We start from the raw sequence: 15,688 nt of genomic DNA on the forward strand, positions 1-15,688 counted from the left end.
AGAATTGATGATTTTGGGGAATAGCACTCCATTGCAGCTTAACCACACCACTTCTGCTATAAACTCATTCTATTGTCTGCTTGACTAACACTTCCTGTACCTAATCGTAAAAAAAGCAACGTATAAAAATACCTTAGTATGTTCCATTATGTTCATCAAAAACATCCCCATCTCCAATTATTACCCTGAATCTATGGCTAAACTTCAACAGACTCTGACTTTTCTTCTGCACAACCACTGAAATCTTCTACAATGCAGCATCTGACAACTTTCACTCTGCCACAACAGCTACCATTCACATTCCACTATGACCACCACCGCTTCTTCCATATCCCTAAATTACCCTACTATGTTTGAAAGAACTGATTCCAACATTATACATTTGACTATATCTGCCCATTTGTTTAGCCCATTTTTTAGCCTGGCTGATGAGGGCTGTTAGCACGAACTCGGTCACAGGATGCTTGTTTCTGGTCCAGGGAAGACATGGCTTGGCAGTTCGGGCTGGACTGTTCCTATGAGGGACAGGGTCAAGACTGAATTACATATAGTTGTGTCTGACCTGGGGTGGCGAAGTGAGCTAAAAGACGGTGATGGATTCAACCCAGATCTGTGACTGGGGGTGAGTGTCTGAAAAGTTTCAGCGCTCCATCCATCATCTTCTTGTGTTTGCTTTGTTCACCCTAAGTTGGCAGGGCATGCCCAGACATGGGCCGCGAGCTCACTTTGCCACTGAATTCAAGCTAGCTTAGCTGATGAGGGCTGTTAGCCAGAAATCGGTCCCAGGATGCTTGTTTCTGGTCCAGGGAAGACATGGCTTGGCAGTATAGGCTGGACTGTTCCCATGAAGCACAGGGTCAAGACTGATTTGCATATAGTTGTGTCTGAACTGGGGTGGCGAAGTGAACTAAAGAGCGATGATGGATTCAACCAAAATCTGTGACTGGGGGTGAGTGTCTGAAAAGTTTCAGCGCTCTGTCCATCATCTCCTTTTGTTTGCATTTATTAGTCACAGCACTCTTCTGGTTCATCTGATGTCTTAGGATTTTCCTACTTTGCAAACTGTACACTCACCTTTCTACTACTCACTCAGTGCCACATTGCATCATTTCGCTGCCCAGAAGGACCTTCTCTATGGAACTAAGGTCTATCACCTCCCTGCCAAATTTCGAAGTTTAAATCAAAAACCACCTCTTGTGAACCATCATTAAAACCTCATTCCATCCCATTTAATAGTTAGAAGATGTCTAATAAAAGCACGATCTGCCCAAGGGACACATATTCTAGCATATTGATGCCCATTCTTTAAATTATATGGCTTTGTTATTCCTCGCTGATAATCATGTTTCGCTTCCTACTACCATTACTGTCTCATGTTCTGATGTACTGCTTGTTAATCTAGGTACCCTTGCAGCTAGCTATGCTCTCAGCACAGCACCACATACATGCAAGTAGTAAGAAAAAGAATAAGAGTGAAGATGAGCAATGCAACATTCAAGAGGTGCCAGTCTGATAGGGGATCAAATAATAGGCAAGAGGTAGATGAAAATGCAATGGAAGGTTACACACACTGGAAGCCTACAGTGCATATCAGAGCATAGTAGAGTCGAAGTACAGAGTATAGTGATAAAGCACAACAGGGGCAACAGAATATGATTAATATCAGAAAATAGAGTTGTTAGGTGTGTGGCTGGACCACGGAAATGTCCTGGCATACAAAAAGGGTAGCAAAGTGAGAGGCCAGAGTGCAAAGGGAAGAGTCAGAAACAACATGGTTAGAGAATATAGCGAGGATCGGGAAACATCTTTTACATCGCAGTGATTACACCGCAATGCATTTAGAACGCTGCCATTAGAACACAAGCGTTACATCGATTTGCACTGGAGGGCGCTATAACCTAGCGAATAGTAAGATTTACTATTCCGACACCTTCCCTACTGTACGTAGACTGGTGTTGGAATAGTAAATCTTACTACTCCTAAGTCCAGCGTCATCCAGCGCAAGTCATTATAACAACTTGCGTTGTAAGAACTGCAATGTTACATACCGCGATCATTTTGATCGCGTTGTAACGTCACTTATTCTGAGGATCTCATAAGACAAAGCGCATAACTGGAGCTGGCAGTATTGATAGGATGAGATCAACAAGAGGAAAAGGAGACTATTACTGGAGGTGAATTGAAAGACGGCACAAGCAGTCCTAAAACACAGAGGAGATTAAGGGATAAAGGTGTTCAGAGATATAATCAGCTACAACTAGCAAGACATCTTGTTAGCGTCGGGCATTTGAGGCTTAAATTGGCATTCATCAGCCAGACCAATCACCAGCTAAAAATCATGGAGGTAGGTCTGGTTATGAGCCTGGAAATATTCACAGAGTAAGAAATGCAATGCTGCAATATCTAAAACAAGTCTGGTGCATTGGATATGGTTACTTGGTCTACCACAAACCAGCCCATGCCTAGCAGGCTACAGTATAATGAACAGCAGTTTTTAAAATGTTACCACAGATCTGTGCTACTTACAAACTTACCAGTGATTCCGCATTCAAGGTGATGATTTCCTCATGCTCCAGCAATTTGCACGAATATCCAACATTTATGGCTGTTTCTTGCTTATCACCAGTCAGAACCCATATCTGCAGCCCAGCCTGGCGAAGCCGGGCTATGGTTTCTGGGACACCATCTTGTAAACGATCTTCAATACCAGTTGCACCTGATCGGAAAATCACACATATAAGTGAACACTGGTTATATATGGTAATTACAGCCCTAAAACTAAGTACTTTGGGCTTTGAGAAAGGTTTGTGCCTAATATATCCATTTAATAGTAACAAGGGTAATAATTCCCAAAATCCGATGAGCTTTTTAAAGCATGATATGCGGTATTTATTTTATCTCAAAAATGCAACTAGAAGAAGAACAGATATTTTCTCCTTTTTTCATATGCTGGAGGGCACATTCATGGAGAAACCGATCCTCCTGAAACTGGATGAACCCCTGCACATTACATTGTGTTTCCCTATTTAATTCTCATCGTATGACATATGAACAGAAATGTGATCCTAGACTGGTAATTGTAATGCAAACAGCCCATCCATGGAGTGCTCGCGAGTGGCAGGATGTACAGTGGATAGATGTATATAGATAGCACTTTCTAGATATAGCCCACTCTCCAAGAGAGGGCCCCAGTATAAGCCTTTGTGCTAAATGTCACCAAGATCAGACATTCTGCTGGAGAAAATTCAAGACAATACTCAGCAGCTCCCTAGCTTCCTACAAAGAGACAAACCAGTAAGGAGATTAGATGATAGGCGAGACTCCTCTGCTCCAGATACTATAGAGCTTTACCAAGTATACTAATGAAAGAATGAAGACAACAGAAATAAAACATAATCCCCTAACTGACCACAGTTTCCTTCCAGTCTGAAGTCAATTTACAGTACACCTTCTGGTAAAACATGTACACTTATTTCTCATAAATATATAGACACCTTCAATAAATATTTATGAAACTAAGGCTACTACAAGTAACAAATGGTGTCCAGATTCGACCAGATCAAAGGAAATACCTACATGCCTGATGCTCCAGGCTAAGAATAAATCGTGTCTTAGTCTTGTTTATAACAAAAGGAAGAAATACTGGTCTTTATATCTGCCACTATGTTATCACTGCCTTGATAACTGGGTGGTTCAGTTCTGCCAAGGGAACTCCTTTATAGAAACAAGGCTTAGATTGAAACACTTTACGGAATGTTAAATCAATCTCATGACCCAACCAGTGTTCTGAATGCATAAAATGTTGTGTCAGCCAGTGCTTAATTTGTAAAATATTAAGGGCCAGGCCACTGCAGCTTGCACCACCCATCGCCCCTGTCATCGCTGCCAAAACAACTACTAACCATCTCTCTCGCATCTAAATGTGACAGTTCAGATTATGCCAGGTCCCCAAAACTAGAGGAAGGTCTGGGAAGGCAGGTATTAATATTTTTTTCATGTATATTGTTTTCCTAAACAACTGTTATACTGCTCATCTCTAAATTACATGAGCAGTGCCACCTTGTGGCAGACTACCCCAAGTGTGGTGTTGACAATTAGGAGCTGATGCTGGCACCGGAAACCAATTAAGTGCTGGTGCTCAGCACCGGAAAGCTCTGGCTCAAATTAAGTACTGGTGTCAGCGGTAATTTAGCATTAGAACAAAGTCATCTCAACCAAGTGTATATGAATTTGCAATTACCACCCCTAAGTACCAGTCATTTGTGTGCACTGCAGAGGTGAAGGCTATGTTTTCAAACAGAAGTTTGACCAAAAGTGTAACAAGCTAATTATTCCTTTTCGTGCCCGATTTTGAAAAAGTAAAGTGTTGCTCAAATTTGATTAATGTTAACACATGCTTGTGATATCTCATACTTAAGTGAAATAATGTATTTCATAAGTGAGGCAGTACACTTCCAGCCACAATGGTGGTTCGCCCTGGCTGCTTGAAGACCATGTACCTATGCAAATTTATAAGTGTGTAAATCTTTCACGGGCCTTCAGCAGAAACAAAAGATATCCTGGTGAGGTCATGGGGACAAGTAAAAAATAAATCGTAAATCATACGTTCTTATATAGCGCCTTTCACCGTAAGGTCTCAAGGCGCTTGCTTTGGGAACCCGTCCTGGACGTTCCCTGCAAGATTACCCCTACTGGGCATCCCCAAGGTGAAGACCAGGCATCCCATCACAGGGGGGCCGTAGTGGAGATTAAGCAAGCTATTGCCCAGAGTTGCAGAGTGTGAACCCACGATTCGAGTAGGCGCCAAGGCAAGAATTATCGAGTCCATGGACATTTTGAGCTCAAGGCCCTGCCGCGTCAGGGATTGAACCCTGGTCCCGGGTCTGACCTCTGCACCATGGACTGCCTCCTCTAACCGGTGAGCCACACTTCTCCACAAGTGATCTGGCATTGATCAAAAGTACCAAATAATAAACGTATTAGGGCTATAGCATAAGGAGTACAAAATACACCTGTCCTACATAACACATTAAAATGACAGTGACATTTTAAAAAAATGGTTTAAAAGATCACCATATAGTCAGGCTTAATATAGGCCTGGTCTATAATTAAAATATAAGATTTAACACAACCTTGTCATAAAAGTAGAGTTCAAAGATCTGTGGGATTAAATTAAATCAACGATAATAATATATGCATTGTATTAATTCTATAATGAGAAAGAGATAACTTACAAAAATTAGAACCATATATAATACAAATTAAATGTACCGGGCACAAGGCACTACACTTTAGACATTATACGATTAATATGATTCAAAATACCGCATTCATACGAGGCACTGAACTGTATAAATATATCTTTAAAACTGAATACACTGATTAAAAATATCGGATAAAATCCCTAGCCAAAATAAAATTTGTCCTGAAAAATGATGTAGAATATCACCTCAAGAAGTTAAAATTGTTCTTCTTAAAGTTTTTAAAAAGTTGACAATACAGATAGCAAAAAATGCAGTTATGGTGTTTGTATTCTCATTGCTAAAGTCATCACAGATATAAAGTGTGATGCCACTCAAAGATTAACATACACATATTTGTTTGCGTCTTTTAAAGGTGTAACAAAGGATTTTACTATGCTTTCGCTATATAAAACACAATCTTTCAGGCATCAATGGAAACAAGCCAAAGTAGTATGGCAATAGAAATAATAAGAGGGGCCAGTTAGTCAGGCTACAAACCTCTTATCTAATAAGAGACTACATTGAGACACCATATGCTACGCAAGTGTATTAAGAAAACACAACAGGTGATGGACCGAATGTGGATCAATGTCACACACTCACCCCAGTCCAAAGATCTGGGCCCAAATCCATCGTTTTTTTGCACTCCACACCACCCTGGGTTAGACAATGGCGATATGCAAATCAGCTCTGACCCTGTGCCCCATGGGAACAGTCCAGTCCGAACTACAAAAGCCATGTCCTTCCCAGAACGGAATCAAGCATCCGAGGACCGGACCGGTTTCGAGGTAACACCTCTCATCAGCCCGGCTAGCTTGACTCCAGTGGTGTGGAGAGCCTGGGACCCACGTCTGGGCATCCCCAGCGCACTTAGGGCGGAATATGCAAACACAACAGGTGATGGACCGAATGTGGATCAATGTCACACACTCACCCCAGTCCAAAGATCTGGGCCCAAATCCATCGTTTTTTTGCACTCCACACCACCCTGGGTTAGACAATGGCGATATGCAAATCAGCTCTGACCCTGTGCCCCATGGGAACAGTCCAGTCCGAACCTTTCGATGCGTGGCGGCGGGTGAGGCCCTGATCCTTTGAATAGAGGCACCAGTGGTTGGTGATCTGTGACTACCTAGAATGGGTGTACAGGTAGAAGTGTCTGCAACCCCACCGGATGGCTATGGCCTCTCTCGATTTGAGAGTACCTCTTCTCTGTCAGAGATAGCACTTTGCTGGCCTATGCTAAGGCGGCCCATCGTCCCGGCTCTTGCTCCTGAGTGAGGACAGCCCCATAGCCCACGGGCTGGCATCTACCAATATTTGGATTGAAGTACACCAGTGTGGTGTGGTCGAGGAGAGCTTTCTTGACGGCTTGGAACGCCGTCTCTTCAGCTGGACCCCGCTGCCACATGGCATCTGCCCTAGTGAGGTTTCGGAGGGGCTCTGCAAGGATTGCCAAGCCCGGAATGAAACGGCCACAGTACATGGCCATTCCCAGGAAACTGCATACTTCCGCCACAGAGAGTGGGGCAGCTGCGGTCTTGATGGCTTGGGATTTCCGTGGATCGACTTGTATGCCTTCTTGGGTAAATGTGTATCAGAAGAATTATATCTTTTGTTGGAAAAGCAAGCACTTCTTTTTGTGGAGGGTGACTCTGTGGTCTAGGAGTCTGTTCAGCGTGGCTCCCGCATGCCGGTAGTGTTCTTCCATTGTCTTGGCATGAATGAGGATGTCATTACTCACGTTCAGGACGCCAGGTAGTCCTACGAGTATTTTCTTGACAGCATTCTGGAGTATTTCCGCGGTAGAGGATATTCCGAATGTCAGCCGTTTGTACCTCCGGAGACCTAGGTGCATGCTCAAAGTTGTTATGTAACGACTGTCCTTGTCAAGGGGTAGTTGGTGATAACCCGCATTCAGATCCAGCTTTGAAAACCATCTGGATCCGTTCAGGTCAGCCACAATGTCATCCATGGTCGGCGTTATGTGGTATACCCGGCGAATGGCCTTGTTGATAAGGCGCATGTTAATGCAGAGCCTGATCTTCCCTGGTTGGCGAGGTTTTTCTGCAAACACCATGGGTGATACCCATGGTGTGGGCCCGGATAGTTACTCTATGACCCGTTGGTCTTCTAGTTTCTGCAATTCCTCTTCTACCAGAGGCCGTAGGTGGAACGGGATCCTCCGGTGTCGAAGGGCCATTGGCGGGACAGTCGGGTCTAGGTGTAGTCGGATGGGGGATCTCTTTATCTTCCCTAGCCCCTTGAACAGGTCTTCAAACTGGCCCAGTAAATCTTCCGTCTGGTCTGCTTGTATTCTCTTGGCAAACATCTCTAGACCCAGGTCTTCAGCTGCATGGCTACTGAGCAGTTTGTCTACTTCCTGGTTAATTACATGGATATCAATGGTAATCTCAATGTTTTCTGACCGCACTGGTACGGTCATTTTGCCTCAGAGGGGTAGGGGTGAGTCGCTCCCATACTCCAAGACTTGGGCCTTAGACGGTCTGAGCTCCGGTCTGGGCCTTAGCTTGTTGTACTGCTGGACCCCCATTACTGTCACTGAGGCTCCGGTGTCAATTACCGCATTGACGTCTGTCCCTGCGATCTGCGGTTGGGGTCGCCTCCAGCTCTTCAGGGCCCGGGTAAACGAGATTAGGTATGTCGGTCCTTCGTCATCTGATGTGGACTCGTCTTGTTTGTAGGCGGTTCCTTCTTCTTCCCTCCTGGGTGCGATGCTAGCGAGACCTGCGACAATTGTCTGACCATCCTTCTCATTTGCTTTGGTCAGTTCCCTTCTTTGCGCTGTGTTTTCCTTTTACATACACACGCGAAGTGGTTCGCGATGCCGCAGTTAGTGCAGGTCTTCCCTTGCGCTGGGCACGCCTTTGCAGGATGTTCTTCATATCCACAGTACCCACAGCGGTTCTTTGGGGTCTGTGGCTGGCGATCTCTTGGTCTGTACGTCTTGTCTTGTGTTCTGACTTGGTCCGTCTTCTAAGTTTTGACGGTTGTTAGACCTGACATCATTGGCTTGAGTCTCTCCTCCATTTTTTCTGTTTGCCTCCACTGTTTTCCGATGTTTTTGCTGGTGTAATGCTTTGGGCACTGTGCCACTGCTGATCAGTGCCACAGTGCAAGTGCTCCCTATGTTAAATTGATGTATTGATTGAATTCCATGTTTGGCTTATTTGGTTTACTGTCAGTCCCTAGTCTAGTGCACCAGGGGTGCCACGGCTTGTAAATACAAATGCTGCTCGTGGGCTTGCAGCACATGTTGTGCCACCCTCAAGAGCGGCCTAGTAAAAGTATGTACCCAGGATGTTGGGAAATTCCCCTGCATGGACAAAGGGATCAAAGCCAAAAAGGGGTATAAGAGAAGGACCCCTGAACCAAGAATTTAGATCACTTCTGACAAGGAACCCTGAAACCAAGGACAAGAAGCCTGCTGATCCAAGGACTTGCCTACCCCTTCTGCCAGTGTGCTGTTTGCTGGGGGGAATCCTGCATGTGCTTCTTTATTTTTGCCAAGGAACCAGGAGAGAGGAACTGTGTGTGTACTCTCAAGCTTTGCTAAGAAAATCTCCAAGAACTGGAAGAGTGCCAGTCTCCTGCTGAAGTCACAGGGCTAAAGGACTTCATCTGCTAAAAGTGCTATTTGCTGGAAACCTGTGAATCCAGCACCTCTGAAAGAAACCAGCAATCTCAACGCCGACGAACGCCGCCGAATCCAGCCCGACATCGTGAGTAACGGCTCCAGTGTCCCGCTTCCTCGACGCCGGCCGCCGGGCCCGACAGACGCCAGCAGCCACTCCAGTGAGTAGCAAGTTCGGCTCCAGCTCCAAGTGACCCCGTGTCTGCACCGCTGCTGATCGCATCGACTTCGAGTCCTCTCGACGCCGTGAGCGCTGCTCACTCTTGCAACTTCATCGACATCGACGACGACGCCGTATCCTGCTTCACCTCGTGAGCGCTGCTCCTGCCCGACATCGATCGACGCCGCTGCAGGTCGCCCAGACTCCGAGGCCGGATCGACGCCGAAGACGCGATGCCGGACATCTCGACGCCGCTGATCATCGTGTGCTTCGCTTTTCCAAGGTACTGTGTTGTGGGGGTCTGCTCGACTCCGGGCTCGACGTAGCGCTCCTCGTGGTCGACGCTGAACCCTTTGGATTAACTTTGCCTCAACGTCGTGTGACTCCCGTGTGGGTTACATTGTTGCCAAGAACTTTGTTTTAAAGAAGAAGAGTTGATTTTGATACTAAAGACTTTGTGCTAAGAAGAAACTACACTTGAACTATTTTTCCTTCCAAGAGTATTTATTAAGATTGTGGTATATTTTTGTCGTTATTTGGTCTTGTGCTAAGCCTTATATAAAAATACTTATTTTTATAATACTACTGTGTCGTGTCCATTTTTAGTGTATTCACTTTATTACTGTATGTGGTCATAAATGCTTAACACACAGCCTCTGAGATAAGCCTGTCTGCTCTGCCAAGCTACCAAGGGGGTGAGCAGGGGTTATCAAAGGGTGTGATCCCCTTGCCCTGACTAGAAAAGGAGTGTCCCTATTTGTCAGAAGTGCATACTTCTGCCAACTAGAGACAGCCGGTTCTAACATTGGACGCAGCGGTGAGGATTTGAACCTTGCATTTATGACCCATGTGCAGTGATTAGTGTGCGCTACATAGTGAAAGCAGACCATAGCGCAGCCACAATCTACTTGGTAGGATTCTATTTTTGGTTCTCCGCTTTTCTGAAACTTGATTTTTTGAACACTGCCAGTTTTGACCATGAGTGACACCGGAGTCACTACCCCTGTTGTTGTTGAGGAGGAATTCGACAGAGCGAAGATAAACGACTACATATTGGAGGAGTTGAAATCCTTTTGCAAGAAGTTTAAAGTTCCTACCAAAGGTCTCAAGGCTAAGGAAACATATCTCAAAGCATTGCAGGCCTGGTTGGAGGCCAGAGATCCCACTGATCCGGTGGTGGTGCTGCCAGTGGAAGGGGAAGAGGAGGCGCCAGCGAATGGGCCTGAGTCCTCTCCCGGTAGCAGTGTTTCCTCCAAAGGTCTTTCCCCTGAAGAAAGAGAAGAAAGGGCGAAGGAGCGTGCATACAACATGGAAATGGCAAGGCTAAAGATAAATGGGCAGTTGGAGTTAGAACATGCAAGAGGTAGGAGAGAAGCTGATTTGGAGACCAAAAGGTTGGATTTTGAAAGAGAGAAGTTAGCTTTGGAGCGTGATACCAAGTTGAGGGAGTTGGACATCCAAGCTAAGAAGTTAGAATTGAATCCCTCTGGTGGCAGCATTCCATCTGGGCCTGCAGAAAGTAGGTTTTATTTTCCCAAAGATGTGATAAAAGATTATCATAGGAATGAAGATATTGGCCAGTGGGTTAAAGCATATGAGTTAGCATTATTGGCCCACCGGGTCCCTGAGAAGGATTGGGGAGCGGGGTTGTGGGGTCGCTTTGTGAATGAGGGAAGAGATACCCTGTTAGACATGCCTGTTGAGGATAGGATGTCGTATGCTCATATGAAAGATGCTTTAATGTTGAGGTATGGCCTAACCCCAGAAAAGTACAGACAAGCTTTTAGAGAATGTAAGAAGTTGCCTGGTACGACGTGGGTTGAATATGTGTCTTTTTTTTGCAGAGCCATGGATGGTTGGGTAAAGGGCAGCAAAGTGGAAAGTTATGAAGCTCTTTATGATTTGTTTGCTTGGGAGCACTTGTCTAATAACTGTTTTCCAGAGCTGCGCCAGCACCTTATTGATAGCAAGATATCTAACCCTAGAAAACTTGCTGAGGAGGCGGACCGCTGGGTCAGTACCAGGGTCCACAAGGGTCCAGTGGGAAACTCAGCCAAAGGTGGGCAGGGTCCCCAGCAGAAGAGTGGGGGGGACAAGGGTAAACAGAAGGAGTCCCAGAAAGGGCCCCAAAGTAATCCCCAAGGGAACCAAGGGAAAGGTTCCCAGCCTCCCCCTGAGAAGAAGCCAGGGGCCCGACGGGTAAACCTGTTCATAGGGGCCCCCTAACCTGCTACGTTTGCGGGCAGGTGGGACACCGGTATTATGATCCCCAGTTTCCCATGAAGAATTCGAATGCACCGCCGCGTGCACCCCCCCGTCAGTTGGCGAGTGTAGCCCTGGGAGGGGAGGAGATGGTTGTCCCTGGTGGGAGGGGTCCCGCAGAAATGTCCCTGGTCTCGCTAGGAGACATGGAAATGGTCCCTCCACCCCCTCTGCCTAGTAACATTAATAAATATAGGCAGTGGGTGACCATTAATGGCCATAGAGTGGAAGCTCTCAGAGACACCGGAGCGAGTGTGACAGCTGTCAAGTGTCACTTGGTGTCCAGAGAGCAGGTGGTTCCCCACACATTCTACCCTGTGATAGCTGCTGACAACTCCCAGAAAGAGTGTGAGGTAGCTCAGGTTTCCTTTGAATGGGGGGGAGTTTCAGGTACTCTTCAGGTTGCTGTGAGGCCCGCCATGCCTGTTGATTGTCTCCTGGGCAATGATTTAGAAGACTCCCCTTGGGCTAAGGTGGAGAGGGAGACACATTTGAAAATGTTGGGTGTGCCAGAGTGGGTGTGTGCAACCACTCGATCCATGACAGCAAGTAAGGGTGTTGATGGGGTCCCGGAGCCTGAAAGTACGGCCCAGGACCCAGCTGTGAAGAGAAGAGGCAGGAGGCGCGGGAAACCGGCCCCCGTAGTTCCCGTGGTCCAGGAGGAGGTAGACCCTGAGGGGGATGCCCTGGAGCCCACAGGGGAACAAGTTGCTGAACTGGGAGACCTGCCCGAGCTGACCCATTGGCAGCAGGATGGTGGTCCCTCCAGGGAAGAATTTTGTGCAGAACAAAAAGTGTGCCCTTCTCTTGTGGGTATGAGGCAGCAGGCCTCAGCCCAAACCTCAGGTGATCAGTCAGGGTCACATTTTGTGTACTGGGAGAACGACCTCCTGTATAGCGAGCCTAAGGCTGCTGAGCCTGGGTCAGCCCGTGTGCTGGTGGTACCCCAGTACTTTAGAGCCTTCCTACTGGGTTTGGCTCATGATGTTCCTTTAGCTGGAGATCTGGGGCAGGACAAGACCTATGACAGGCTTGTCACCCATTTTTATTGGCCCCAGATGCGAAGGGATGTAGACATCCACTGTAAGACTTGTCACACTTGCCAGGCAAGTGGGAAAAGCGGAAGGAAGCAGAAGGCTACCCTCCAACCTTTTCCAGTGGACAGTACCCCCTTTGACCGGGTGGGCATTGACATTGTTGGGCCCCTGGACCACAAGACAGCCCTGGGCAACAGGTTTATCCTGGTCTTGGTGGACCATGCCACACGGTACCCGGAAGCCATCCCTCTCCGAACAGTGACGGCCCCCCGTGGTGGGACGGGCACTGATGGGTGTTTTCTCCCGGATGGGGTTCCCCAGAGAGGTGGTGTCAGACCTGGGCACCAACTTCATTTCCAACTATATGAAGTCTCTGTGGAGTGTGGGGTAACCTACAAGTTCACCACTCCTTACCACCCTCAAGGTAATGGGCTGGTTGAGAGATTCAACCGGACCCTTAAAGGCATGATCATGGGTCTTGAAGAACCAATGAGGCGGAAATGGGACGTCCTCTTGCCGTGCCTGTTGTTTGCTTACCGTGAGGTGCCGCAGAAGTCTCTAGGGTTCAGCCCCTTTGAGCTTTTGTATGGTCACCCGGTAGGAGGACCTTTGAGTCTGGTCAAAGAAGGCTGGGAGCAATCTCCCAGGAAACCTCCCCAGGATGTATACAGTTACATGCTGGCCTTCAGGAACCAGACTAGGCGCTTCAGAGATCTTGCTCAGGCAAATCTGGAGGCCAGCCAGGAGGAGATGAAGCGTTGGTACGACCGGAATGCCACTCTGGTAGAGCTTCAGGCTGGTCAGGAAGTGTGGGTCATGTCCCCTGTGGAACCTTGTGCGCTCAAGGACAGGTGGACTGGACCGTTTAAGGTTGTGGAGAAGAAGAGCGATGTCACCTACCTGGTGGACTTGAAATCTCCCAGGAACCCCTTGAGGGTCCTGCATGTCAACCGTTTGAAGCCCCACTTAGAAAGGTCCGAAGTGGGCATGCTCCTAGCTACAGATGCTGGAATGGAGGAGGAGAGTGAGCCTCTTCCTGACCTCCTGTGGGCTAAAGAGCAAGATGGGTCAGTGGATGGTGTGGTCCTCTCTGACACACTGACTCTTGAGCAGAAGCAGGATTGTCGCCAACTGTTGGGACAATTCCCTGATCTGTTTTCCTTGGTTCCGGGTGTCACTCATTGGTGTGTCCATGATGTTGACACCGGAGACAGCCCTCCTGTGAAGCACAAGGCTTACAGGGTGACTGACAAGGTCAGAGCATACATTAAGGAGGAGGTCTCCAAAATGTTTGCGCTAGGGGTGGTTGAGTCCTCTAGCAGTCCTTGGGCCAGCCCAGTGGTCTTGGTCCCGAAGGCTGCAGCGCCTGGTGCTTCACCAGAACTTCGGTTCTGTGTGGATTACCGAGGACTCAATTCAGTCACGAAGACTGACGTGCACCCCATCCCCAGAGCTGATGAGCTCATAGATCGGTTGGGGGCTGCCCGGTACCTTAGCACATTTGACCTGACGTCTGGGTACTGGCAGATCGCCTTAACTGATGGGGCAAAGGAGAGGTCAGCATTCTCCACACCAGATGGGCTCTACCAGTTCCGGGTGATGCCCTTTGGGATGAAGAATGCCCCTGCCACCTTCCAGAGGTTGGTCAACCAGGTCTTGGCTGGACTGGAGGATTTCAGTGCCGCCTACCTGGACGACATCGCAGTGTTCAGCGCCAGCTGGGAGGAACACTTGCGCCACCTCCAGGAAGTGTTGTTGGCCCTGCGCAGAGCAGGCCTCACAATCAAAGCCAGTAAGTGCCAGATTGGGCAGGGTTCGGTGGTGTACTTGGGGCACCAAGTAGGGAGCGGCAAGGTGGCCCCCCTGCAACCCAAGATTGATACCATCCTGGCTTGGGCACCGCCCAAAACCCAAACTCAGGTGAGAGCCTTCTTAGGACTCACGGGTTATTACAGGAGGTTTGTCAAGGATTATGGTAACATTGTGCAGCCCTTGACTTCGCTGACTTCCAGGAAGCAGCCACGAAATGTGATCTGGACTGATGCCTGTCAAACGGCCTTTGACACCCTGAAAACTGCAATGTGCACAGCACCTATACTCCAGGCACCCGACTTTTCTAAAGAATTTATTGTCCAGACGGACGCTTCAGAGCATGGCGTGGGGGCTGTTCTAGCTCAGGTAAATGAAGAGGGCCGAGACTTGTCTGTAGCCTTCATCAGCCGGAGGTTACTTCGCAGGGAAACAAGGTGGAGTGCGATAGAGCGAGAAGCATTTGCTGTGGTCTGGGCGCTGAAGAAGCTAAGACCCTACCTGTTTGGGACTCACTTCCGGGTTCAGACAGACCACAGGCCCCTCAGATGGTTGATGCAAATGAGGGGTGAGAACCCAAAACTGTTGAGGTGGTCCATTTCCCTACAGGGGATGGACTTTACGGTGGAACACCGCCCTGGTACAGATCACGCCAATGCTGATGGTCTGTCCAGATTTTTCCGCCTTAGTGATGAGGACTCCCTAGGTCAAGGGTAGTTCTCCTCACATTTCAGCTGGAGGGGACACGTGTTAGACCTGACGTCATTGGCTTGAGTCTCTCCTCCATTTTTTCTGTTTGCCTCCACTGTTTTCCGATGTTTTTGCTGGTGTAATGCTTTGGGCACTGTGCCACTGCTGATCAGTGCCACAGTGCAAGTGCTCCCTATGTTAAATTGATGTATTGATTGAATTCCATGTTTGGCTTATTTGGTTTACTGTCAGTCCCTAGTCTAGTGCACCAGGGGTGCCAGGGCTTGTAAATACAAATGCTGCTCGTGGGCTTGCAGCACATGTTGTGCCACCCACAAGAGCGGCCTAGTAAAAGTATGTCTGAGGGTCTGCCATTGCCAGACCCACGTGCAGTCTAGTACTGCCACGCTGACTGCGCAAGTACACCTCCTTGCCAGTCCCTAAACCTTCCCTTAACTTCATGTTAGTCACACCTATGGTAGGCCCACGGGCAGGGTGCATTGTAAGTATAAGGTAGGACAAGCCTGACCAAGTTGGCATGTCCTAATAGTGAATTACAGCCATATTCGTTTTTCACTATTGCGAGGTGACCTGCTCTCCATTAGTTAGAATGGGCTGCCAGGATTATTAATGCTATAATCCTAGCTAGCTCGGGGAGCATGGTGCAATGTCGAGTTTGGTATCCCTGAACTCGGGGTTTAATCACGCATCCATTTGTGTGGATGGTTTTTGGACTCTGGGTTTGAAAATAGCACTTTTAGAAAGTGGCTATTTTCTTGTCTAACTATTTCTGGTTTCTGCTGGTTTGGTGTGTGTGTGACAGGAGCTGGGT

At 47.8% G+C, this 15,688-nt stretch overlaps 1 protein-coding gene across 1 annotated transcript in view; it reads right to left on the reverse strand.

The window, feature by feature from the left end:
- The window catches only part of ATP10A (ATPase phospholipid transporting 10A (putative)), an 895,063-nt gene that overhangs the window by 85,558 nt on the left and 793,817 nt on the right, over positions 1-15,688 (reverse strand). Inside the window, exon 13 of the mRNA XM_086934179.1 lies at positions 2,535-2,716. Coding sequence (XP_086790305.1) covers positions 2,535-2,716 — 182 coding nt within the window. The remainder of the gene's footprint in view (positions 1-2,534; positions 2,717-15,688) is intronic.

Source organism: Lissotriton vulgaris, chromosome 8 (genome assembly GCF_964263255.1).
Source record: "Lissotriton vulgaris chromosome 8, aLisVul1.2, whole genome shotgun sequence".
Lineage (NCBI taxonomy): Eukaryota > Metazoa > Chordata > Amphibia > Caudata > Salamandridae > Lissotriton > Lissotriton vulgaris.